Source organism: Rhinoraja longicauda, chromosome 18 (assembly GCF_053455715.1).
Source record: "Rhinoraja longicauda isolate Sanriku21f chromosome 18, sRhiLon1.1, whole genome shotgun sequence".
NCBI classification, from domain to species: domain Eukaryota; kingdom Metazoa; phylum Chordata; class Chondrichthyes; order Rajiformes; family Arhynchobatidae; genus Rhinoraja; species Rhinoraja longicauda.
The window spans coordinates 28,760,906-28,781,316 of NC_135970.1; the positions used below are offsets into that span (position 1 = coordinate 28,760,906).

Consider the following 20,411-nt stretch of genomic DNA (forward strand, 5'->3'; position numbering starts at 1 on the left):
ATTGTATTCCCGAATTGGGGAAAGGGATTGGGGTGTGGTGATGGTCGGAGGATGACTATGGATCACGACAACATGGGAATTGTAATCTCGACAATGGGGATAAATCACAGGTGTAGGTTAGAGACCCCTTCCCCCTGATTTAAACTGAACAGGGGGGTGGCACTGTGGTGCACTGCCTCACAGCCACAGTGACCCACGTTCGATCCTGACTACCGGTGCTGTCTGTACGGAGTTTGTACGTTCTCCCTGTGACCCGTGTGGGATTTCTTTGGGCGCCTCCCAGTTTCCAACCACACTCCAAAGACGTGCAGGTTTACGTACAGGTTAATCATGCATTGTCTTTACGCTGACCAGTTAGCATGCAACAAAAGCGTTTCACTGTACCTCGGTATACGTGACAATAAATTAACGGAAAACAAGGTTTGTAGGTTAATTGGCTTTGGTAAAGTTGTAGATTGTCCCTAGTGTGTAAAATAGTGCTAATGTCTGGGGTGATCACTAGCCAGCGTGGACCTGGTGTACCAAAGGGCCTGTTTCTGCGCTGTATCTCTAAACTAAACTAAACTAAGGTTTGTAGGTTAATTCACTTTGGTAAAATTGTAAATGACTAGTTAGTGCGAGTCTTGCGTGGTGATCACTGGTTGGTGCAGACACGGTGGGCCGAGCGGCCTGTTTCTGTGCTGAATGGACGAGTAGAGACGTTAAGTTCTTTCATCTTTTAAAATTCATTAATCTGCTGTATTGTCTCCAAGACTGCGTTTAAAGCTAGTTTTAGAGTATGACCTTGTTTACATGCATATCAGTGACATCATCTTTCCCAGTGTGTGAGCAGCCCTGATGTCCGTAATCCGTGCCACCTGAACCCACTGCGGGAGCCGTTTGCAAAGAAGGAATGTGGGATATTGCTGTGCGATGTGTTTCAGCCCTGCCATGCGGTGGTGAGTGTCGACCTTAACACTGGCCGTTTCTCCTCAGCTTTGATTCATAGTACCAGGTGCAGCCTGAAACCACAGGCCTTTGAATGGGGTGGTTACAGTTACAGGTCCACTGATGCCCTCCTCCCACGACTGATGTTTTCCCCCCCGCTGACTCATGGAGTCATGCAGTGTGGAGACAGGCTCTTGAGCCCAACTTGCCCACACTGACCAACCTGCCCGACTGCACTAGCCTCACTACGTTTGGTCCATATACCTCTAAACCTTGCCTATCCACGTGCCTGTCCAAATGATTTTTAAACATTGTGGAAGTATCTGCCTCAACTACCTCCTCTGGCAGCACATTCCATACACGCACCACCCTCTGAGTAAACCCCTCCCCCCCCTTCTATTAAATCTATCCCCCCTCACCTTTAAACCTATGTCCGCTGGTTCTACAGATGCACCATACAAGTATATTGTTGGGCTTTCTTCGCAGCTTGACCAAGACCGCAAGAAATTGCAGAGAGCTGTGGATGTTGCCCAGTCTATCACATAGACCAGACTCCCCTCTATTGACTCCATCTACAATTCAGGTTGCCTTGGAAACTGACATCATCAGACCTGTGCCACCCCGCTATTTCTCCTTCTTCTTTCCCGCTTCCGTCGGGCAGAAGATACAGAAGCTTGAAAGTGCGCACTACCAGACTCGGGAACAGCTTCTCCCCCTCTGTGATCAGGCTTCCGAACGATCTTTCTATGAGCTCGCGTACTGTCCGATTCCCCTCTACTCCATTGAGGACATTGGACTTTGTCTCTAGAACTGACGCTCTACAATGCTGGAGAACTATTTCCTGCATTCTGTATCTTCCCTGTTGCTCTACCTATTGTACTTGAGTTTGGCTTGATTGTATTTATGTATATAGTATTACCTGATTTGATTGATATCATGTAAAAATAAAGCTTTACACTGTACCTCAGTATACTTGACAATAATAAACTTAATCTATTCATTCACAAAGCAGGGGAAAGAGGCACGGTTTCACATACTTGCGCAAGCATTAGACGTTTGCATTTCATTTGTTATGTCAAACAACTCAAATTCCCTTCTAAATTTATTTTATTTGGTGAACTTCTTCTGAGAAAATTGCCCTTCAGAAACTTCTTTGTAGATTTTGGAGAGGACGTTTCTGGATCTATGGAAACTTGCTAGCTTAATGCAGCACAACATTTTCAAGACATTTGGACAGACACATGCATAAGAAAGGTTTAGAGGGATATGGACCAAATGCGGGCAAATGGGAGTGGCTTAAGGGTAAGGATAAGTTAGGTTGAAAGGCCTGTTTTCGTGCTGTGTGGCACCATAACCAAAAGTGAGCAGATCTGAATTAATTTCTGTTGTTTCATTCATTGGCTTTCCAGACTTGTTTTGTGACATATTTTGCAAAACAAAACTGACGAGAGGGAATCACATTGAAACCTACCAAGTAGTGAAAGGCCTAGATAGAGTGGATTCGGAAAGGATGTTTCCAGTTGTGGGAGAGTCCAGAACCAGAGGGCACAGCCTCAGAGTAAAAGAACGTACCTTTAGAATGGAGATTTGTAGGAATTTCTTGAGCCCGAGGGTGGTGAATCTATGGAATTCATTGCCGCACATGGTGGTGGAGACCAAGTCATTCGGTATTTTTAATGTAGGGATTGACAGGCTTATTGACTAGTAGGGGTGTCAAAGGTTATGGGAAGGCAGTTGAGACGGGCAGAATAGATCGAATGGTGGAATAGATGTGATGGGCCGAATGGCCTAATTGTGTTCCTGTGGTATTATGGTCACTGTGTGCTACCATCTTTGTTACTCAGGTTGACGTCACCTGGTATTATTCCAACTGTCTGACTGACACGTGTGCATGTAACAGAGGTGGGGACTGCGAGTGTTTCTGCACCAGTGTGCTGGCATATGCTCAGGCGTGCTGTCAACATGGAGTTGCAATTGACTGGAGAACTCCGACCATCTGCCGTAAGTATAGAAACTACAGAAAGAAACGTCGGAGTGCTCACAGCTAGAGAATGGTTCTTAAGCCGTGACCCAAGCCCTCCAGTCTTCTTCAGACTCTGAAGAAGGATCCCGACCTAAAATGTCACCTATTCGTTCTCTCCAGAGATGCTGCCTGACGCTCTGAGTGACTCGAGCACTTTGCGTCTATTGTCGGTATAAACCAGTACCTGTAGTTTCTTCCTACACCTTTCAGTCTTACTATCCCTTTAGCACAGAGGTCGTGAAGTTTTAGTTTATAGTTTTAGAGGTACAGCGTGGAGACGGGTCCTTCGGCCCACTGAGTCTGTGCCGACCAAAGACCACCCATACACTAGCTCTATGTTATCCCACTTTCACATCCACTTCCTACAAAATAGGGGCAATTTTGCAGAAAACAATGATCCTATTCACCTATTCTTTGGGATGTTGGAGGAAACTGGAGCACCTGGAGGAAACCCACGCAGTCACAGGGAGAACAGGCAAACTCCACACATTCATTCATTAGACTTTATATTTCAGTGTGTATTGACATTGTATTCATTTATTTGAATTTTGAATTCTCTAAATGGCACAGAAACATGATTTCAATTACTTTTCTTCTTCTTTTCAGCTTATGACTGTGAATATTACAACAAAGGTAAGATTTATAACGCAATCTGTGAAACACAACCATTGTGTGGTTTGCATTTATAAGACTTGCTGCGATGGAAAAGAGGACCAATGGTTTGGACAAGCAAGTATTGCGCTTAATCACATAAGCTTCTATGGGTTATAAAATGTCAACAATGCATAACCTTTCCGTTAAAATTTGGAATAAATTATACTGCATTTTCTGGGTGCTTCAGTCCAACAGTTAGAGAAATTCTTTAACGAAGTTAAAGTACAAAGCAAAACAATAGTTCTGCATATACAGGCCAAAAATTATCTATTTCTTAAAATACCTCAGCTGCTTATCGTGTAAGTATTTAGACTTTAGACTTTAGAAATATAGGCCTTTTGGCTCACCGAGTCCGTGCCGACATTCTACCATTATACAAAGGGCAATTTACAATCTTTACCGAAGCCAATTAACCTACAAACCTGTTCATCTTTGGAGTGTGGGAGGGACCCGGTGAAAACCCATGCAGTTACGAGGAGAACGTACAAACACCGTACAGACAGCACCCGTCGTCAGGATTGAACCCAGGCCTCCGGTACTGTAAGGCATCAACTCTACCGCTGCACCACCGTGCCACTCTAAAATATGACTGTCATATGTGAAAACAAGTTAAGTTTGTTTGAAGAACAGGGTGGAACTCAATCTGGAATCCCCATGTGATGAAGTTACTGAATTATCAACGTCTTTCCCCCTAGAGGGGGCTAAGAGTTTACTATATCTGAAAAGCTGTTGAATAGAATATCTCATCATGTAGATCTTTTCTATTTTTGAGACAACAAATGATTCTTAAGGTGACTGAAAAAAATAGTTTTCAAAAATTGATTCACAGGGTTAACCTTTTCAAATTGTTATAGATTAGATAGTCAGCACCTTTCCCCAGCGTGGAAATGTCAAAGACGAGAGGGCATAGCTTTAGGGTGAGAGGGGCAAAGTTTAAAGGCATGTGTGGAGCAGGTTTTTGACACAGATTGTGGTGGGTAGCTGGCACACGCTGCCAGGGGTGGTGGTGGAGGCAGGTACAATAGTGGCTTTTAGATAGTGGAGCAGAGGCTTTTAGGCAGGCACGTGGATATGCAGAGTCGGGAACAGAGGGACATGGATCATGTACAGGCAGAGGGGATTAATTTATCTTGGCATCACATTTGGCAGCATTGTGGGGTTGAAGGGCCTGTTCCTGCGCTATACTTTTCTATTATATGTTGAAGTTTTGTGAAAAAACAGTTCCGCCCTTTTGTAAAACTTTTTTAAACAAAAGCATTCCATCTTCCTCCCAGTTCAAGCATGTGCTCAGTTGTACAAGATGCCTGAAGAACTGAGGGAAGGAAGAGCTTCAAAAGACATAGCCACCGATGATTTTAAAAAATCAACTATTTATTTAAATAGCACAGAGGTGCAGCTGGTAGAGCTGCTGCCTCACGGCACCAGAGACCCGGGTTTGTTCCTGACCATGGGTGCTGTCTGTGTGTGGTGTTTGTACATTCTCCCTGTACGTTCTCCCGGGGTTTCTTCCAGGTGCTCCAGTTTCCACCCACATCCCAAAGACCTGCAGGTTTCTACGTTAATTGGTCTCTGTAAATTGCCCCTAGTGTGGACGAGGAAGTGGGATTACCTAGAACTAGTGTGAACGGATGATCAGATGATCGATGGTCAGCATGAACTGGGTGGGACAAAGGGCCTATTTCCATGCTGTGTCTTTCAATCAATTATCTTTAATTTCCACATGAATATTTCTCCCGGCACTTTGGTAACTGTTGGATAGTGGGGTGACCTGCTGGCAGGCAGTGAGCCCATTCCATGCTGAATCTTTTAATCAGCCGATCATTCAATCAATCTGCAGCTTTGATGAAGTGGTCATGAAGTTGAGTTGACAGTGTCATGTTATGTTGGGGGACTGGACCCACAAATATATCTGCATTTGGAACCCACTGTTGATTCGAGCGGCACAGTGGCGCAGCAGTAGAGTTGCTGCCTCACAGCGCCAGAGACCCGTGTTCGATCCTGACCTCGGGTGCTGTCTGCATGGAATTTGCACGTTCTCCCTGTGACAGCGTGGGTTTTCTCCGGGTGCTCTGGTTCCTCCAACACTCCAACGACGCACAGGCTTGTTGGTTAATTGCTGGTCGGCATGGACTCGGTGGGCCACACTGTATCTCTGAAGCCTAAAGTCAACCCGATGCAGTTGATGTTTTTGTGTACATATGAGAATTTTCTCATTGTAACAGAGTGAATCTCTCTTCTGCTTTACAGTGCTGGGGAAGGGGCCGTACTTGCTGGTCAGTTACTTGGACGCAGGTACAGTGGTGGCCGCGGACTTGTCGAGTGGGACTGTTTTCCCTGCTACGAGGAAAATTTCCATCGCAGGAGTGGTGACGCTTTTTATGCTGACTCCAGGTCTTCACTTGCCCAAGCCTCATGGTAAGCAGGTCCAAGTCTGACACACCTGGCAGTCTCAACGCATCCATCTCTGTACATTTGCCAAAACACAACATTATAGCCAGCAACAGTTTGCACCCTAGAAATATCTCGTCATTTTATTCACGTTCAAAATCCACAAACATCAAGAGGTGAATCTAAAAAAAAAACCAAGCAATTAAAACACTTCACATATTTGAAATTTGACACGGCTTCTTAAAGATTCCTGTTCCAAAACAATAAAACCCAGGAAGGTAGAAAATAGTATAAATTAATAATAAATCTTGCAAAGATAGATCGCATTGATCATATCTGTAGTTGTAGAGATACAGTGTGGGAACTTGGACCCACTGAGTCCGCACCGACCAGCGATCACCCGTATCCTAGTTCTATCCCACACACTAGGGGCTATTTGCAGAAGCCAATTAACATACAAACCTGCAAGTCTTGGGATGTAGGAGGAAACCGGAGCACCCGGACAAAAACCCCACACCATCACAGGGAGAACATACAAATTCCATACAGACAGCACCCGTACTCAGGATCAAATCCAGGTCTCGGGCGCTGTAAGGCAGCAACTCTACCGCTGCACCACCGTGCCACCCCCAACTCTGTTGTTTTACCACGTCTGTTGTTACTCCTGTCATTGGTTGCTTTGATTTACACATAGCATCTTCACACTTTATTGAAAAGAATGGATATAGATTGTAGTCAGGATCGAACACGGGTCTTTGGTGCTGTAAGGTAGCAACTCTACCACTGCGCCACTGTGCCACCCCTAATTGTTTGATTGTTTCTTCATTTAAAGCAAATCTCTCCACTATTCAGTAACGATACTTCACTCATGACGTTTATGTGGAAGTAACTTCCTCCAGCAATAAAGTGATGTCCCACTTTCCTGATATTTCGTTTTTTTAACTTCTACTTGTTTGCAACAGATGTGTCACTAGTTTCCCTGGAAGTAGCTGACAAACCAAACTATTTTCTTCGGGCTGGATTTGATGGCAGTCTGCACATAAGTAAATGGGAATTCAATGCAACGTTTCGAAAAGAGGCAACGTTTAAATTCCACAAGGACGCGTGGGTCTGGGGATATAACGCCTTTGAATCTTACTCAAGACATGGATTTTTTATTCATCTTGCAAGTTCTATTCTCCATCTGTTGAAATACAATCACGCCGAGGGTTTCAGACATGCTACACTCTTCCAGCTTCAAGGTGAGCGAATGATTTCTTTGCTTTAAGAAAGTTAAATAGGTTGGTTGTTAATGAACAAATCTTTACAGTAGGAACCAACTGTTTTAATCCATTAAATGCATTCTGAAAACCCAAGGAACTGCAGATACTCAAGTCAAGTCAAGTCAAGTCAATTTTATTTGTATAGCACATTTAAAAACAACCCACATTGACCAAAGTGCTGTACATCTGATTAGGTACTAAGGAAAATAAAATACTGGAGTCTTCCGTAGAACTCAAAGTGCTGGAGCTCATGGATAGGTGATGTTTTGGTTTGGTGCTCTTCTTCAGATTGATTAGGGTGGAGGAAGAATGCTGGCAGAGAGGAGGGGCAAGGCAAAGCCTGATAAGCCATAGGTGGATACAGACGAAGGGGGTTTATGATAAAAGATCACCAAGTGCTGGAGGAATTCAGTGAATCAGGCAGCATCTCTGGAGAACACGGACAGGCAGCGTTTCGGCCCGGGACCCTTCAGACTGATTGTAGTGGAGGTGGAAGGGGGAGCTGGAAAATGGAGTTGGGAGCGGGACAAAGCCTGGCAAGTGATAGGTGGATACAGGTGAGAGGGTATCACTGGCAGATGGGTGAACAAAGATGAGAGAAGAGGAGACAGAAGGTTGTAAGATTAGGAGAGAAATGGAGTGAGATATAAAGTCGGGGAGGAACTTGGGTGGAAGTAGATGGGAGACGAGAGATGAAGAAAGTGGGGGGGGAGAAATTGGTGCACATTGGGGTGGGGGTGCACAGGAAAGAAATGGGGGGATAAATAGGGAGGGGGGGGGGTGGTGTTATGTAGATTTGGAGAATTCAATGTTCATACAATTGGGAGAGAGCTACCCAATCTTGTATTCTGAAGATGTTGATGGGCAAAGCCTTATTTTCACACTGATTCCCACTAAGGAACCTTGTAATCTAATGGGAAAATAACAACAAATGTCATGTTCTGATTCTAGGCAGCTAGTTTTCAAACACAGGATAGACCCGAACTCTAAAGAGCATGTCTATCAAGGAAGAATAAAGACATACAGTCCAATTTCATAAGAACATTAGATTTAGCTCTTAGGGCTAAAGGAATCAAGGGATATAGGAAAAAGCAGGAACGGGGTACTGATTTTAGATGACCACGTGGGTTTTCTCTGGGTGCTCCGGTTTCCTCACACACTCCAAAGACATGCAGGTTTTGGGTTAATTGGCTTTGATAAAATTGTAAATTGTTCCCAGTGTGTAGGATAGTGCTACCGTACGGGGTGATCCCTGATTGGTGCAGACTCGGAGGGCCGAAGGGCCTGTTTCCATGCTGTTATCTAAAAAAAAAGCCGTTTGTTGCAAGACAGGAGTTGTTGGAGCTCTCTTTTGCTCAAAAGTACAGTGAGGAATGTAATTTTTACGCAAAGAGCCAATGTTTAGAGGGATGTGGGCCAAATGCAGGCAGGTGGGTCCAGGGTAGGGCATATTGGCCAGTTTGGGCAAGTTGGGCCAAAGGGCCTGTTTCCAAGCTTTATGACTCTATTACTCTGAGAAAAGACCATGTTCCATCTCTACAAATATGCTGGAAGTACCATTTGTCTTTATTTGCATTATCTTTTTAAAATGCAAGGATCTTGCTCTCAAAGCTGCTGATGCTAAAAATGTGTCCTATGCCAGTGGAAAACTGAAATAGTTTACCTCAGCAATGGGATCAGATTGAATGATTTCATAAATCACTGCATTCACGGAATTGGGTTTCAGCATTTTTCTAAGCAAAGCACTGTTGCAGTTGGTTCAGTTACCCAGCGCATTTCTTCGGCACAGTCTCGGTCTAACATGCTGAGGCAGTACAAGTGCACGCTCTATAAATACAGCACCATTTGTTTGGGTTAATGGAAAAGTTACAGCAGCTACAGAGTGCAGAGGCAAAGGCGGATTAAGTTTCATGCTGACTATTCTGCATGCCTGGCATATTAGATCAGAGATCATGTCCAACTGGGGGAATCAAAATTCAGATGAAACCAAAGTGAAAGGAAAATAATAAGAAGAATATTTTTAATGGGCTCAAACCCTATTTTACAGAGAATTAAAGTTAAAATTTTGTAGAATTGATGACATTATGAATTTAATTTTAATTAATTTACTTTACTTTAGATTTAAGGGAGACAGGCCCCGAGGCCTACTGAGTCTGCACCGACCAGTGATCTAACACTATCCTACACACTAACACTATCCGACACACTAGGGGCAATTTGCAATTTTGCCAAAGCCAATTGATCGTCAAACCTTAGTTTAGTTTATTGTCACGTGTACCGAGGTACCGTGAAAAGCTTTTGTTGCGTGCTAACCAGTCAGTGGAAAGACAATACATGATTAACCTGTACGTAAACCTGTACATCTTTGGAGTGAGGGAGGAAACCAGAGAACCCAGAGAAAACCCACATGGGTCACGGGGACAGTGTACAAACTTCATACAGACAACACCCATAGTCAGGATGGAATCCGGGTCTCTGGTGCTGTAAGGCAGCAACTCTACCATTGCACCACTGTGCCGCCTGACAGTTCACTTGGTGTTAAAATAAATGAACTTGTACTTGCATAACGAAGGTATTTATTCACAAAATGCTGGAATAACTCAGCAGGTCAGGCAGCATCTCAGGAGAGAAGGAATGGGTGACGTTTCGGGTCGAGACTCTTCTTCAGTCTGAAGAAGGGTCTCGACCCTGAAACGTCACCCATTCCTTCTCTCCTGAGATGCTGCCTGACCTGCTGACTTACTCCAGCATTTTGTGAATAAATACCTTTGATTTGTACCAGCATCTGCAGTTATTTTCTTATTGTACGCATAAAATCATTCCCACCCTGACCTTTCTGTCCTGGGACTCCTCCATTGCCAGTGTGAGACCACACACAAACTGGAGGAACAGCACCTCATATTCCGCTTGGGTAGTTCACATCAGAATGATATGAACGTTGAATTTTCCAAATTTTGGGTAACTACATAACTCTCTCCCTTCCAAGGTAAACATATATATCATCAAACCTTTCCTATCCAAACCAGAATCTTACCTTAGAAATATCATTATTTTATGGTGGTGGGTATCTGGAGTGAGCTACCAGAGGAGATAGTTGAGGAAGGTACTATGACAACACTTAAAAGACACTTGGACAGGTACATTTGTAGGAAAGGTTTAGGGTGATATGGGCCAAATGCGGGCAAATGGGACTAGCTTAGATGGGGCAACTTGGTTGGCATGGATGGGTTAGGGCTCAAGATGTTTTTAGATTTAGATTTAGAGATACAGCACAGAAACAGGCCCTTCGGCCCACCGGGTCTGCGCCACCCAGCGATCCCCACACATTAACACCATCCTATACCCACTATGGACAATTTTTACATTTACCAAGCCAATTAACCTACGTACCTGTACGTCTTTGGAGTGTGGGAGGAAACCGAAGATCTCGGAGAAAACCCACGCAGGTCACGGGGAGAACGTACAAACTCCGTACAGACGGCGCCCGTAGTCAGGATCGAACCTGAGTCTCCGACGCTGCATTCGCTGTAAGGCAGCAACTCTACCGCTGCGCCACCGTGCCGCCAAATGACTCTATAAAAGCACTAACATATATATATATATATATATATATTCACAAAAATTGCTCACAAACTCACGCATATCAAACACTATACAATATAAAATATAAGCTTTTATTCATCTACATTTCACGCTGGCTCAGCAATGCCACCAGCATAATCAAGGATCAGTCTCATCCTGGTCACCCCCTCTTCTCATCCTGGTCACCCCCTCTTCTCATCCTGGTCACCCCCTCTTCTCATCCCAGTCACTCCCTCTTCTCCCCTCTCCCATCAGGCAAGAGGTACAGAAGTGTGAAAACGTATACCTCCAGATTCAGGGACAGTTTCTTCCCAGCTGTTATCAGGTAACTGATCCGTCCCATCACCAACTAGAGAGCGGTCCTGACCTACCATCTACCTCATTGGAGACCTTCAGACTATTTTTAATCAGACTTTATCTTGAACTAAACATTGTTCCCTTTTTCCTATATCTGTGCACTGTGGACAGCTTGATTGTAATCATGCATAGTCTTTACGCCGACTGCACACAACAAAAAGCTTTTCTCTCTACCTCTATACACATGGCGATAATAAACTAAACTAAACTACATGACTTCAACTCCTGAGATCTCTTAAGGTAACTGCCATGTGATGTAGAACAGCACAGCACAGCACAATAGCGGCCCCTGTGGCACACAATGTCTGTGCCAAACATGATGGCCGGCTGAACTGATGTCATGCACTTCCTTGTGTCCAGAGAGAGAGGTTCTGACTGTCTCTCGCAGGGTGGAAATGTCCAGCACTAGTGGGCATAGCTATAAGGTGAGAGGGGGAACGTTCTATGAAGAAGTGCGGGGCAACTTTTTCCCCCCACAGTGTGATGGGGTCGTGGAAAGCAGTGCCAGGGGTGGTGGTGAAGGCAGGTAGTTTAAGAAGCTTTTAGATGGACACAAGGAAGTGCATGACATCAGTTCAGCTGGGCATCATGAACTGAAACACAACCAGATTGAATGAATGGCAATGTATATCCAAATCGGAATAACGTGCAGACGCAAGGAAATGCAGAGGCTAGAATCTTGAGCAAAACACAAAGTGCTAGAGTGAATGGAGGGCGGTCATGGTGGCAGAGTGGTAGAGTTGCTGCCTCGCAGCACCAGAGACCTGGGTTCGATCCTGACGTTGGGTGCTGTCGGTACGGAGTTTGCATGTTCTTCTTGTGACTGCGTGGGGTTTCCCCGGGTGCTCCGGTTTCCTCCCACACTTCAAAGATGTACAGGTTTGTAGGTGAATTGGCTTCAGTAAAATTGTAAATTGTCCCTAGTGTGTAGGATAGTGCTAGTGTACGGGGCGATCGTCAGACGGCGCGGACTCAGTGGGCCGAAGGGCCTGTTTCCACACTGCATCTCTAAAGTCTAATGTCTAAAAACACAAAGTGCTGGAGTAGTTCAGCAGGTCAGGCAGCATCTCTGGAGAACATGGATACATGGGTAAGCGATGATTGGGGTCGGGACACTTCTTCAGACTGATTGTAGTTGTGGGGTGGGGGGGGGGGTGGGGGGAAACTAGAAGAGAACTGGGGGAGGGGGGTGGGAAAAAGCCTGGTGAGTGATAGGTGGATACAGGTGAGGGTGTGTTTTTTTTTTGGCAGATGGTCAGACAAAAAGTTTAAAAAGCCAATTCGATAAATTCATTCGTAATTCATTCGTTCAATTGAACATTGTCTGAAGAAGGGCCCCGACCTGAAACGTCACCGATCCATGTTCTCCATAGATGCTGCCGGTCCCGTGGTGTTACCCCAGCACTGTGTGCCTCTTTTTCCAGAAGTTTAAAGATGGGCTTTGTGGGCTGATTGGTTTGGTAACATTGTAACTTGTCCGTGGTGTATGTAGGATAGTGTTAGTGTGCGGGGATCAGCATGGACTGATGGAATCCTTTGAAGAAATAGCAGGACAGACAAAGGAGAGTCAGTAGATGTTGTTTGCCTGGATTTACAGAAAGCCTCTGATAAGGTGCAACACATGAGGCTGCTCAGGAGGATGAGAGCCCATGGTATCAAAGGATAGATACTAGCATGGATAGCAGGTTGACTGAATGGCAGAAGGCAAAGAGTGGCAATAAAGGGGGCTTTGTCTGCTTTCTCAGTGACTAGCGGAGTTCCGCAGGGGTCGGTGCTGGGGCCGCTACTCTTCACGTTGTACATTAATGATTTGGACGAAGGGATTGAAGGCTTTGTGGATGATATGAAAATAGGTGGAGGGGCAGGTAGTGTTGAGAAAGCAGGGACTTTGCAAAAGGACTTGGACAGGTTAGGAGAGTGGGCAGAGAAGTGGCAGATGTAATATAGTGTAGCAAAGTGTGGAGGCGTGCATTTTGTTAGTAGGAATAAAGGTGTAGACTGTTTTCTAAATGGGGAGAGAATCCAGAAATCGGAGGTGCAAAGGGACTTGGGAATGCTGGTGCAGGATTCCCATCATCTGCAAGTCGAATCGGTCGTAAAGAAAGCAAACACAATGCCAGTATTTATTTCAAGACGGCTAGAATGCAAAAACAGGGATGTAATGCTGAGGTTCTATAAGGCGCTAATCAAGCTGCATTTGGAGTATTGAGAGCAATTTTGGGCACCATATCTAAGGATGTGCTGGCTCTGGAGAGGGTCCAGAGGAGGCGGCAAGAATGATCCCAGGAATGATGAGCATTTGACGGCACTGGGCCTTTACTCGCTGGAGTTTAGAAGAAAGTGGGGGGACCTTATTGAAACATACAGAATAGTGAAAGGCTTGGATAGAGTGGATGTGGAGAAAATATTTCCACTAGTGGGAGAGTCTAGGACTATAGGTCATAGCCTCGTAATTAAAGGACGTTACTTTAGGAAGGAGATGAGGCAGAATTTCTTTAGTCAGAGGGTGGTTAATCTGTGGAATTCATTGCTATGGAAGACAGTGGAGGCCGTCTTTGGATATTTTAAAGGCGGAGATTGACAGATTCTGGATTAGAATGGGTGTCAGGGGTTATGGGGAGAAGGCAGGTGAATGGGGTTAGGAGGGAGAGATAGATCAGCCATGATTGAATGGCAGAGTAGACTTGATGGGCCGAATGGCCTAATTCTGCTCCTGTTACTTATGGCCTTATGATCCTCTGACTCAGTGGCCGAAGAGCCAGTTTCCGCATTGTATCTCTAAACTAAATTAAACTATTCCTTTTCTCCAGAGATGCTGCCTGACCCGCTGAGTTACTCCAGAATTTTGTGTCTCTCTTCGGTACAAACCAGCATTTTCAGTTCCTTCCTACACCAACTAATTTACCAGCTTCTGATGCTGAATCTGTATCAAAAGTAAAATATGTTTTAAAACCCATAATCTGTTGCGTTAGTTTTGTTTGCCAATTTTGGGCCAGCTTCACTGGGGGATAATAGCCAGCACAATTGAGCATTAGGATCAGACTCCTAATATGTGCAAGACAAGGATTGTACGAGCTCTTAGCAATAATTTGTGTAATGGTTTTATTTAGTTTCAATTCACTATTCAACAGCGAGTGTATATTTAATGTTATCGTACTATCTCATACCATCATGCAGCTAATAGTCTGACACGTAAATATATTTTATCTGTGTATCGGGGGTATAGCATTTGCAGCAGTAGGTGGCAGCATTTGTGTTGTAGTAGTTACAATGCTCATGTTTGGTCAGCTGTCAAAGACAAGAGTTAAGAGTGTCCCGAAACGGAACAATAAAATTCTTACTTACAGCAGCACAGCAGGTTTATAAACATAGTATTCAGTACTCAGTAGACACCCTACTAAACCACACAAAGAAGTTTAATAAAACACACGCATACAATATAGTGCAAAACCCCACAAAAAGCTCCAAGTCCCTTGTGCAACTCAGGTGGTTTGTAGTTCAGAATTTGGCCAGAGTTCGTAACGTTCAATAACCTGATGGTCGTAGGGAAGAAGTTGCTCCTGAACCTGGGCATTACAATTTTCAGGCTCCTGTACCACCTCCCTGGTGGCAGGAGTGAAATGAGAGGGTGGCCAGGGTGGTGTGGGTTTCTGATGATGCTGGCTGCCTTTCTGAGGCAGCGACTCCTGTAGATCCCTTCAATGGTGGGGAGGTCGGTACCGGTGAATGACCGGGCAGTGTGCGGTGGGGAGATCAGTGTCGTGAATGACCGGGCAGTGTGTGGTGGGGAGATCAGTGTCGTGAATGACCGGGCTGTATATGGTGGGGAGGCCAGTACCCATGTTGGACCGGGCTGTGTGTGGTGGGGAGGTCAGTGTCGTGATGGACCGGGCTGTGTGTGGTGGGGTGGTCAGTACCTGTGTGTGGTTGGGAGGTCAGTACCCATGATGTATCGGGCTGTGTGTGGTGGGGAGGTCAGTACCCGTGATGGACCGGGCTGTGTGTGGTGGGGAGGTCAGTACCTGTGTGTGGTTGGGAGGTCATTACCCGTGTTGGACAGTGTGTGGTGGGGAGGTCAGTACCTGTGTTGGACCAGGCTGTGTGTGGTGGGGAGGTCAGTACCTGTGTTGGACCAGGCTGTATATGGTGGGGAGGCCAGTACCCATATTGGACCGGGCTGTGTGTGGTGGGGAGGTCAGTACCCGTGTTGGACCAGGCTGTGTGTGGTTGGGAAGTCAGTACCCGTGTTGGACCAGGCTGTGTGTGGTTGGGAGGTCAGTGTCCTCCTTGATCGACCAGCAACCGATGTCCTCTCCGTGTATACCCCTTACCACTTTCTGTGCTTAAAAAAAACTTGCTCCGCTCACATCCCCTTGAAACTTTGCCACTCTCGCCTTAAAGCTATGCCCGCCACTCTTTAACATTTACACCCTGGGATAAAGTTTCTGACTGTCTACCCGATCTGTGCCTCTCATAATTGTATAGACTTCCATCAGATCTCCCCTCATCTTGATCTGGTAGATATATACTCGTAGATTGAGCATCTTGTGCAGAAAATTACAAAGATACACAAATAATAAGTGCTTTACTCAGTGCTAACTACTTGATTGTTTATACTGCGACAATGTCTCAAAGGTAAAGAATCTTCAGCTAAGGCATTCTAGGATCAATTCTGTAATTCTTTTTCAGAACCTAACGGGTTTTGTTGAGATCACCTCTCATTCTTCCAGTGAATACAATGCAATCTTACTCAAAGCTTCCTACTGGAATCTCATGATTCAATCTGGAAATTTTCATGGGCACATTTGAGTTCAGGAATTTTGTCAGCTAAATATTTTAGTTGGCCAAATTGGACGTGTTGGCTCCATATTCCTCCAAACCTTTCCTATCTATGTATCCGTCTAGGTGTCCTTCGAATGTTGTTACAGTACCTGGCTCAACTACTTCCTCTGGCAGCTCCTTCCATATACCCATCACCCTCTGTGTGGAAAAAGTTGCCTCTCAGCTTTCTATTAAATCTTGCCCCTTTTCCCTCTACCTTAAACCTATGGCTGCTGGTTCTTGATTCCCCAACCCTGGGTAAGAGAATCCGTGCATTCACCCTATCTATGTCCCTCATGATTCTGTACACTTCTATAAGATCGCCCCTCCTCCAGGGAGTAAAGTGCTAGTCTGGCCAACCCACCACTGTAGCTCAGGCCCCTAAGTCCTGCCAACATCCTCGTCAATCTTCTCTGCACTCTATCCAGCCTAATGACATCCTTCTTATAGCAGGGTGACCAAACCTGAACACCACATTCCAAATGTGGCCTCACCAACATCGTGCACAGCTCAGAAAGGCGATCTTTCAGTGTATGAGAAACATGTTTCTCAGAACCGCTCCATCCTGCCTTCCAGCTGAAAGATAGGCCCAATGAATAGTAAAGATCTATGTTTTATTTTATATACCATTGATCTGCACTGAGGGGAAATATTTAATGGGAACATGGAGGACAACTATTTCACTCAAAGGGTTGTGGATTTATGGAACGTGTTGCCAGTGGAAGTAGTTAAGGCAAATCCTGTAACAGCATTTAAAAGACACCTCAACAAGCCCCAACCTCTTTTTTTTTATTTCTCTCTCCGCTCTTCCCTGTACCCCACTGGGTGTGCATCATTTTGACCCACTATCCTGCTCCTCTTTCTCCCCCCCCTTCCCCTCCTAAACCCCCTTCCCCTTCCACTTTCTCTCTTCCTCTGGTTTCACAATTCACGCCTCTTCGCTCGTTATCTTTCATTTTATCTCCTTTTCATCTCTAGTCTTTGTCCACCCAATTAACCCTCTCACTTGTATCCACCTATTACTTGCCAGTCTTTGTCCCGCTCTCACCTCTCTTCCAGTTTTCTCCCCTCCCCCCCCCAACTACAATTAGTCCAAAGGAGGATCCTGACCCAAAACGTCACATGTCCATGTTCTCCAGAGATGCTGCCTGATCTGCTGAATTACTCCAGCACTTTTTTGCTCAAGATTCCAGCATCTGCAGTTCCCTGTATCTCCATGTTTTTTATTGCTCAGTTGCTCTTTATGGATTGCACCATCACATAAAGGTAACACCAAAAAGTGTTGCGCACAGTAATAAGCAATTGTTTCATTCCTGTTTTAGCAGAAGCATAGGTAGTAAGTAAGAAGCAAATGCTTAGAATGTGACATTGTTTCCTTGAAACATCTAAACAGCAAGTTAGAAACGGTTTCTTCCCAACTGTATAAGAAAATAACTGCAGATGCTGGTACAAATCGATTTATTCACAAAATGCTGGAGTAACTCAGCAGGTCAGGCAGCATCTCGGGAGAGAAGGAATGGGTGACGTTTCGGGTCGAGACCCTTCTTCAGACTGATGTCGGGGGTGGGACAAAGGAAGGATATAGGTGGAGACAGGAAGATAGAGGGAGATCTGGGAAGGAGGAGGGGAAGGGAGGGACAGAGGAGCTATCTGAAGTTGGAGAAGTCAACGTTCATACCACCGGGCCGCAAACTGCCCAGGCGAAATATGAGGTGCTGCTCCTCCAATTTCCGGCGGGCCTCACTATGGCACTGGAGGAGGCCCATGACAGAGAGGTCAGACTGGGAATGGGAGGGGGAGTTGAAGTGCTGGGCCACCGGGAGATCAGTGGCGTTAATGCGGACCGAGCGCAGGTGTTCAGCGAAGCGATCGCCGAGCCTGCGCTTGGTTTCGCCGATATAGATGAGTTGACATCTAGAGCAGCGGATGCAATAGATGAGGTTGGAGGAGGTGCAGGTGAACCTCTGTCTCACCTGGAAAGAATGTTTGGGTCCTTTGATGGAGTTGAGGGGGGAGGTAAAGGGACAGGTGTTGCATCTCGTGCGGTTGCAAGGGAAAGTGCCCGGGGTTAGGGTGGTTTGGGTAGGAAGGGACGAGTGGACCAGGGAGTTGCGGAGGGAACGGTCTCTGCGGAATGCAGAGAGGGGAGGGGATGGGAAGATATGGCCAGTGGTGGGGTCCTGTTGTAGGTGACGGAAATGTTGGTGGATGATATGTTGGATCCGCTGGCTGGTGGGGTGGAAGGTGAGAACGAGGGGGATCCTGTCCTTGTTGCGAGTGGGGGGATGGGGAGCAAGAGCGGAGCTGCGGGATGTAGAAGAGACCCTAGTGAGAGCCTCATCTATAATGGAGGAGGGGAAGCCCCGTTTTCTGAAAAACGAGGACATCTCGGAAGCCCTAGTCTGAAACACCTCATCCCGGGCACAGATGCGGCGTAGACGGAGGAATTGGGAGTAGGGGATAGACTTTTTGCAGGGGACCGGGTGGGAAGAAGTGTAGTCCAGATAGCTGTGCGAGTCGGTGGGCTTGTAATAAATGTCCGTCACTAATTTTTCTCCTGTGATGGAGATGGTGAGGTCCAGAAACGGGAGGGAGATGTCAGAGATAGTCCAGGTATATTTAAGGGCAGGATGGAAATTGGAGGTGAAGTGTATAAAGTCAGTGAGTTCTGCATGGGTGCAAGAGGTAGCACCAATGCAGTCGTCGATGTAGCGGAGGTAGAGTTCGGGGATGGGGCCAGTGTACGTCTGGAACAGGGATTGTTCGACGTACCCGACAAAGAGGCAGGCGTAGCTAGGGCCCATGCGAGTGCCCATAGCTACGCCTCTGGTTTGGAGGAAGTGGGAGGAGTCAAAGGAGAAGTTGTTGAGGGTAAGAACCAGCTCTGCTAGGCGGAGGAGAGTGTTGGTCGATGGGGATTGGCTGGTTCTACGGTCGAGGAAGAAACGGAGGGCTTCGAGACCATCCTTGTGGGGGATGGAAGTGTAGAGTGACTGGACATCCATGGTGAAAATGAGGGAGTGGGGGCCTGGGAACCGGAAGTTATCCAGGAGATGGAGAGCGTGTGAGGTGTCTTGGACGTAGGTGGGGAGGGATTTGACCAGGGGGGATAGGATGGAGTCGAGGTAGGTAGAGATAAGTTCGGTGGGGCATGAGCAGGCAGAGACAATGGGTCTGCCGGGACAATTGTGTTTGTGGATTTTGGGTAGGAGGTAGAATCGGGCCGTGCGGGGCTGGGGAACTATGAGATTGGAGGCACTGAGGGGTAGTTCGCCGGAGTTGGTGAGGTCGGTGATGGTGCTGCTGATGAAGGTCTGGTGTTCATCGGTGGGGTCATGGTCCAGGGATAGGTAGGAAGAGGTGTCTGATAGTTGTCGTCTGGCCTCGGTGCGGTAGAGGTCAGCACGCCAGACTACCACAGCCCCTCCCTTGTCAGCGGGTTTAATTATTAAGTCCGGGTTGTTACGGAGTGAGTTGAGGGCTGCACGTTCAGGAGGGGAGAGGTTAGAGTTAGTCAGGGGGGTGGAAAATTTGAGGCGGCCGATGTCACGCCGGCAGTTTGAAATAAAAAGTTCTAGTGAAATAAAAAGTTCTTCCCAACTGTTATCAGGTAACAGAACCACCCTATCACCAACTAGAGAGTGGTCCAAACCTACCTTCCACCTCATTGGAGATCCTCGGACGATCTTTAATCGGACTTCACTGGACTTTATCTTGCACTAAACATTATTCCCTTAATCCTGTATCTGCACACTGTCCATGACTTGATCACAATCATGTGTGTGCAGGAAGGAACTGTAGATGCTGGTTTACACCGAAGATCGGCACAAAATGTTGGGGTAACTCAGTGGGTCAGGCAGCATCTCTGGAGCACATATAGTCATGTATAGTCTTTTTGCTGACCAGATAGCATGCATAGGGAGGCACGGTAGCGCAGCGGTAGAGTTGCTGCTTTACAGCGAATGCAGCGCCGGAGACTCAGGTTCGATCCTGACTACGGGTGCTGCACTGTAAGGAGTTTGTACGTTCTCCCCGTGACCTGCGTGGGTTTTCTCCGAGATCTTCGGTTTCCTCCCACACTCCAAAGACGTACAGGTATGTAGGTTAATTGGCTAGGTAAATGTAAAAATTGTCCCTAGTGGGTGTAGGATAGTGTTAATGTACGGGGATCACTGGGCGGCACGGACTTGGAGGGCCGAAAAGGCCTGTTTCCGGCTGTATATATATGATATGATGATGATGATATCAAAAAAGCTTTTCACTGTACATTTGTGCACATAACAATAAATTAAGCTAAAATCCACCATTGTAACATTTCTTATGCTTCAAATAATGATCGACCAGTACTCTACAATAATCTGGGTTTTAAATTTAATAATTCCAGTATTGAAGAGTTT

General features: G+C 46.1%; 1 protein-coding gene across 1 annotated transcript in view; it reads left to right on the forward strand.

Moving 5' to 3' along the window:
- Positions 1 to 20,411, forward strand: part of otog (otogelin) — a 134,314-nt gene that overhangs the window by 70,245 nt on the left and 43,658 nt on the right. The window contains exons 29-33 of the mRNA XM_078415407.1: positions 822 to 938; positions 2,772 to 2,928; positions 3,557 to 3,583; positions 5,852 to 6,019; positions 6,955 to 7,233. Of these exons, the coding sequence (XP_078271533.1) occupies positions 822 to 938; positions 2,772 to 2,928; positions 3,557 to 3,583; positions 5,852 to 6,019; positions 6,955 to 7,233 (748 nt within the window). The remainder of the gene's footprint in view (positions 1 to 821; positions 939 to 2,771; positions 2,929 to 3,556; positions 3,584 to 5,851; positions 6,020 to 6,954; positions 7,234 to 20,411) is intronic.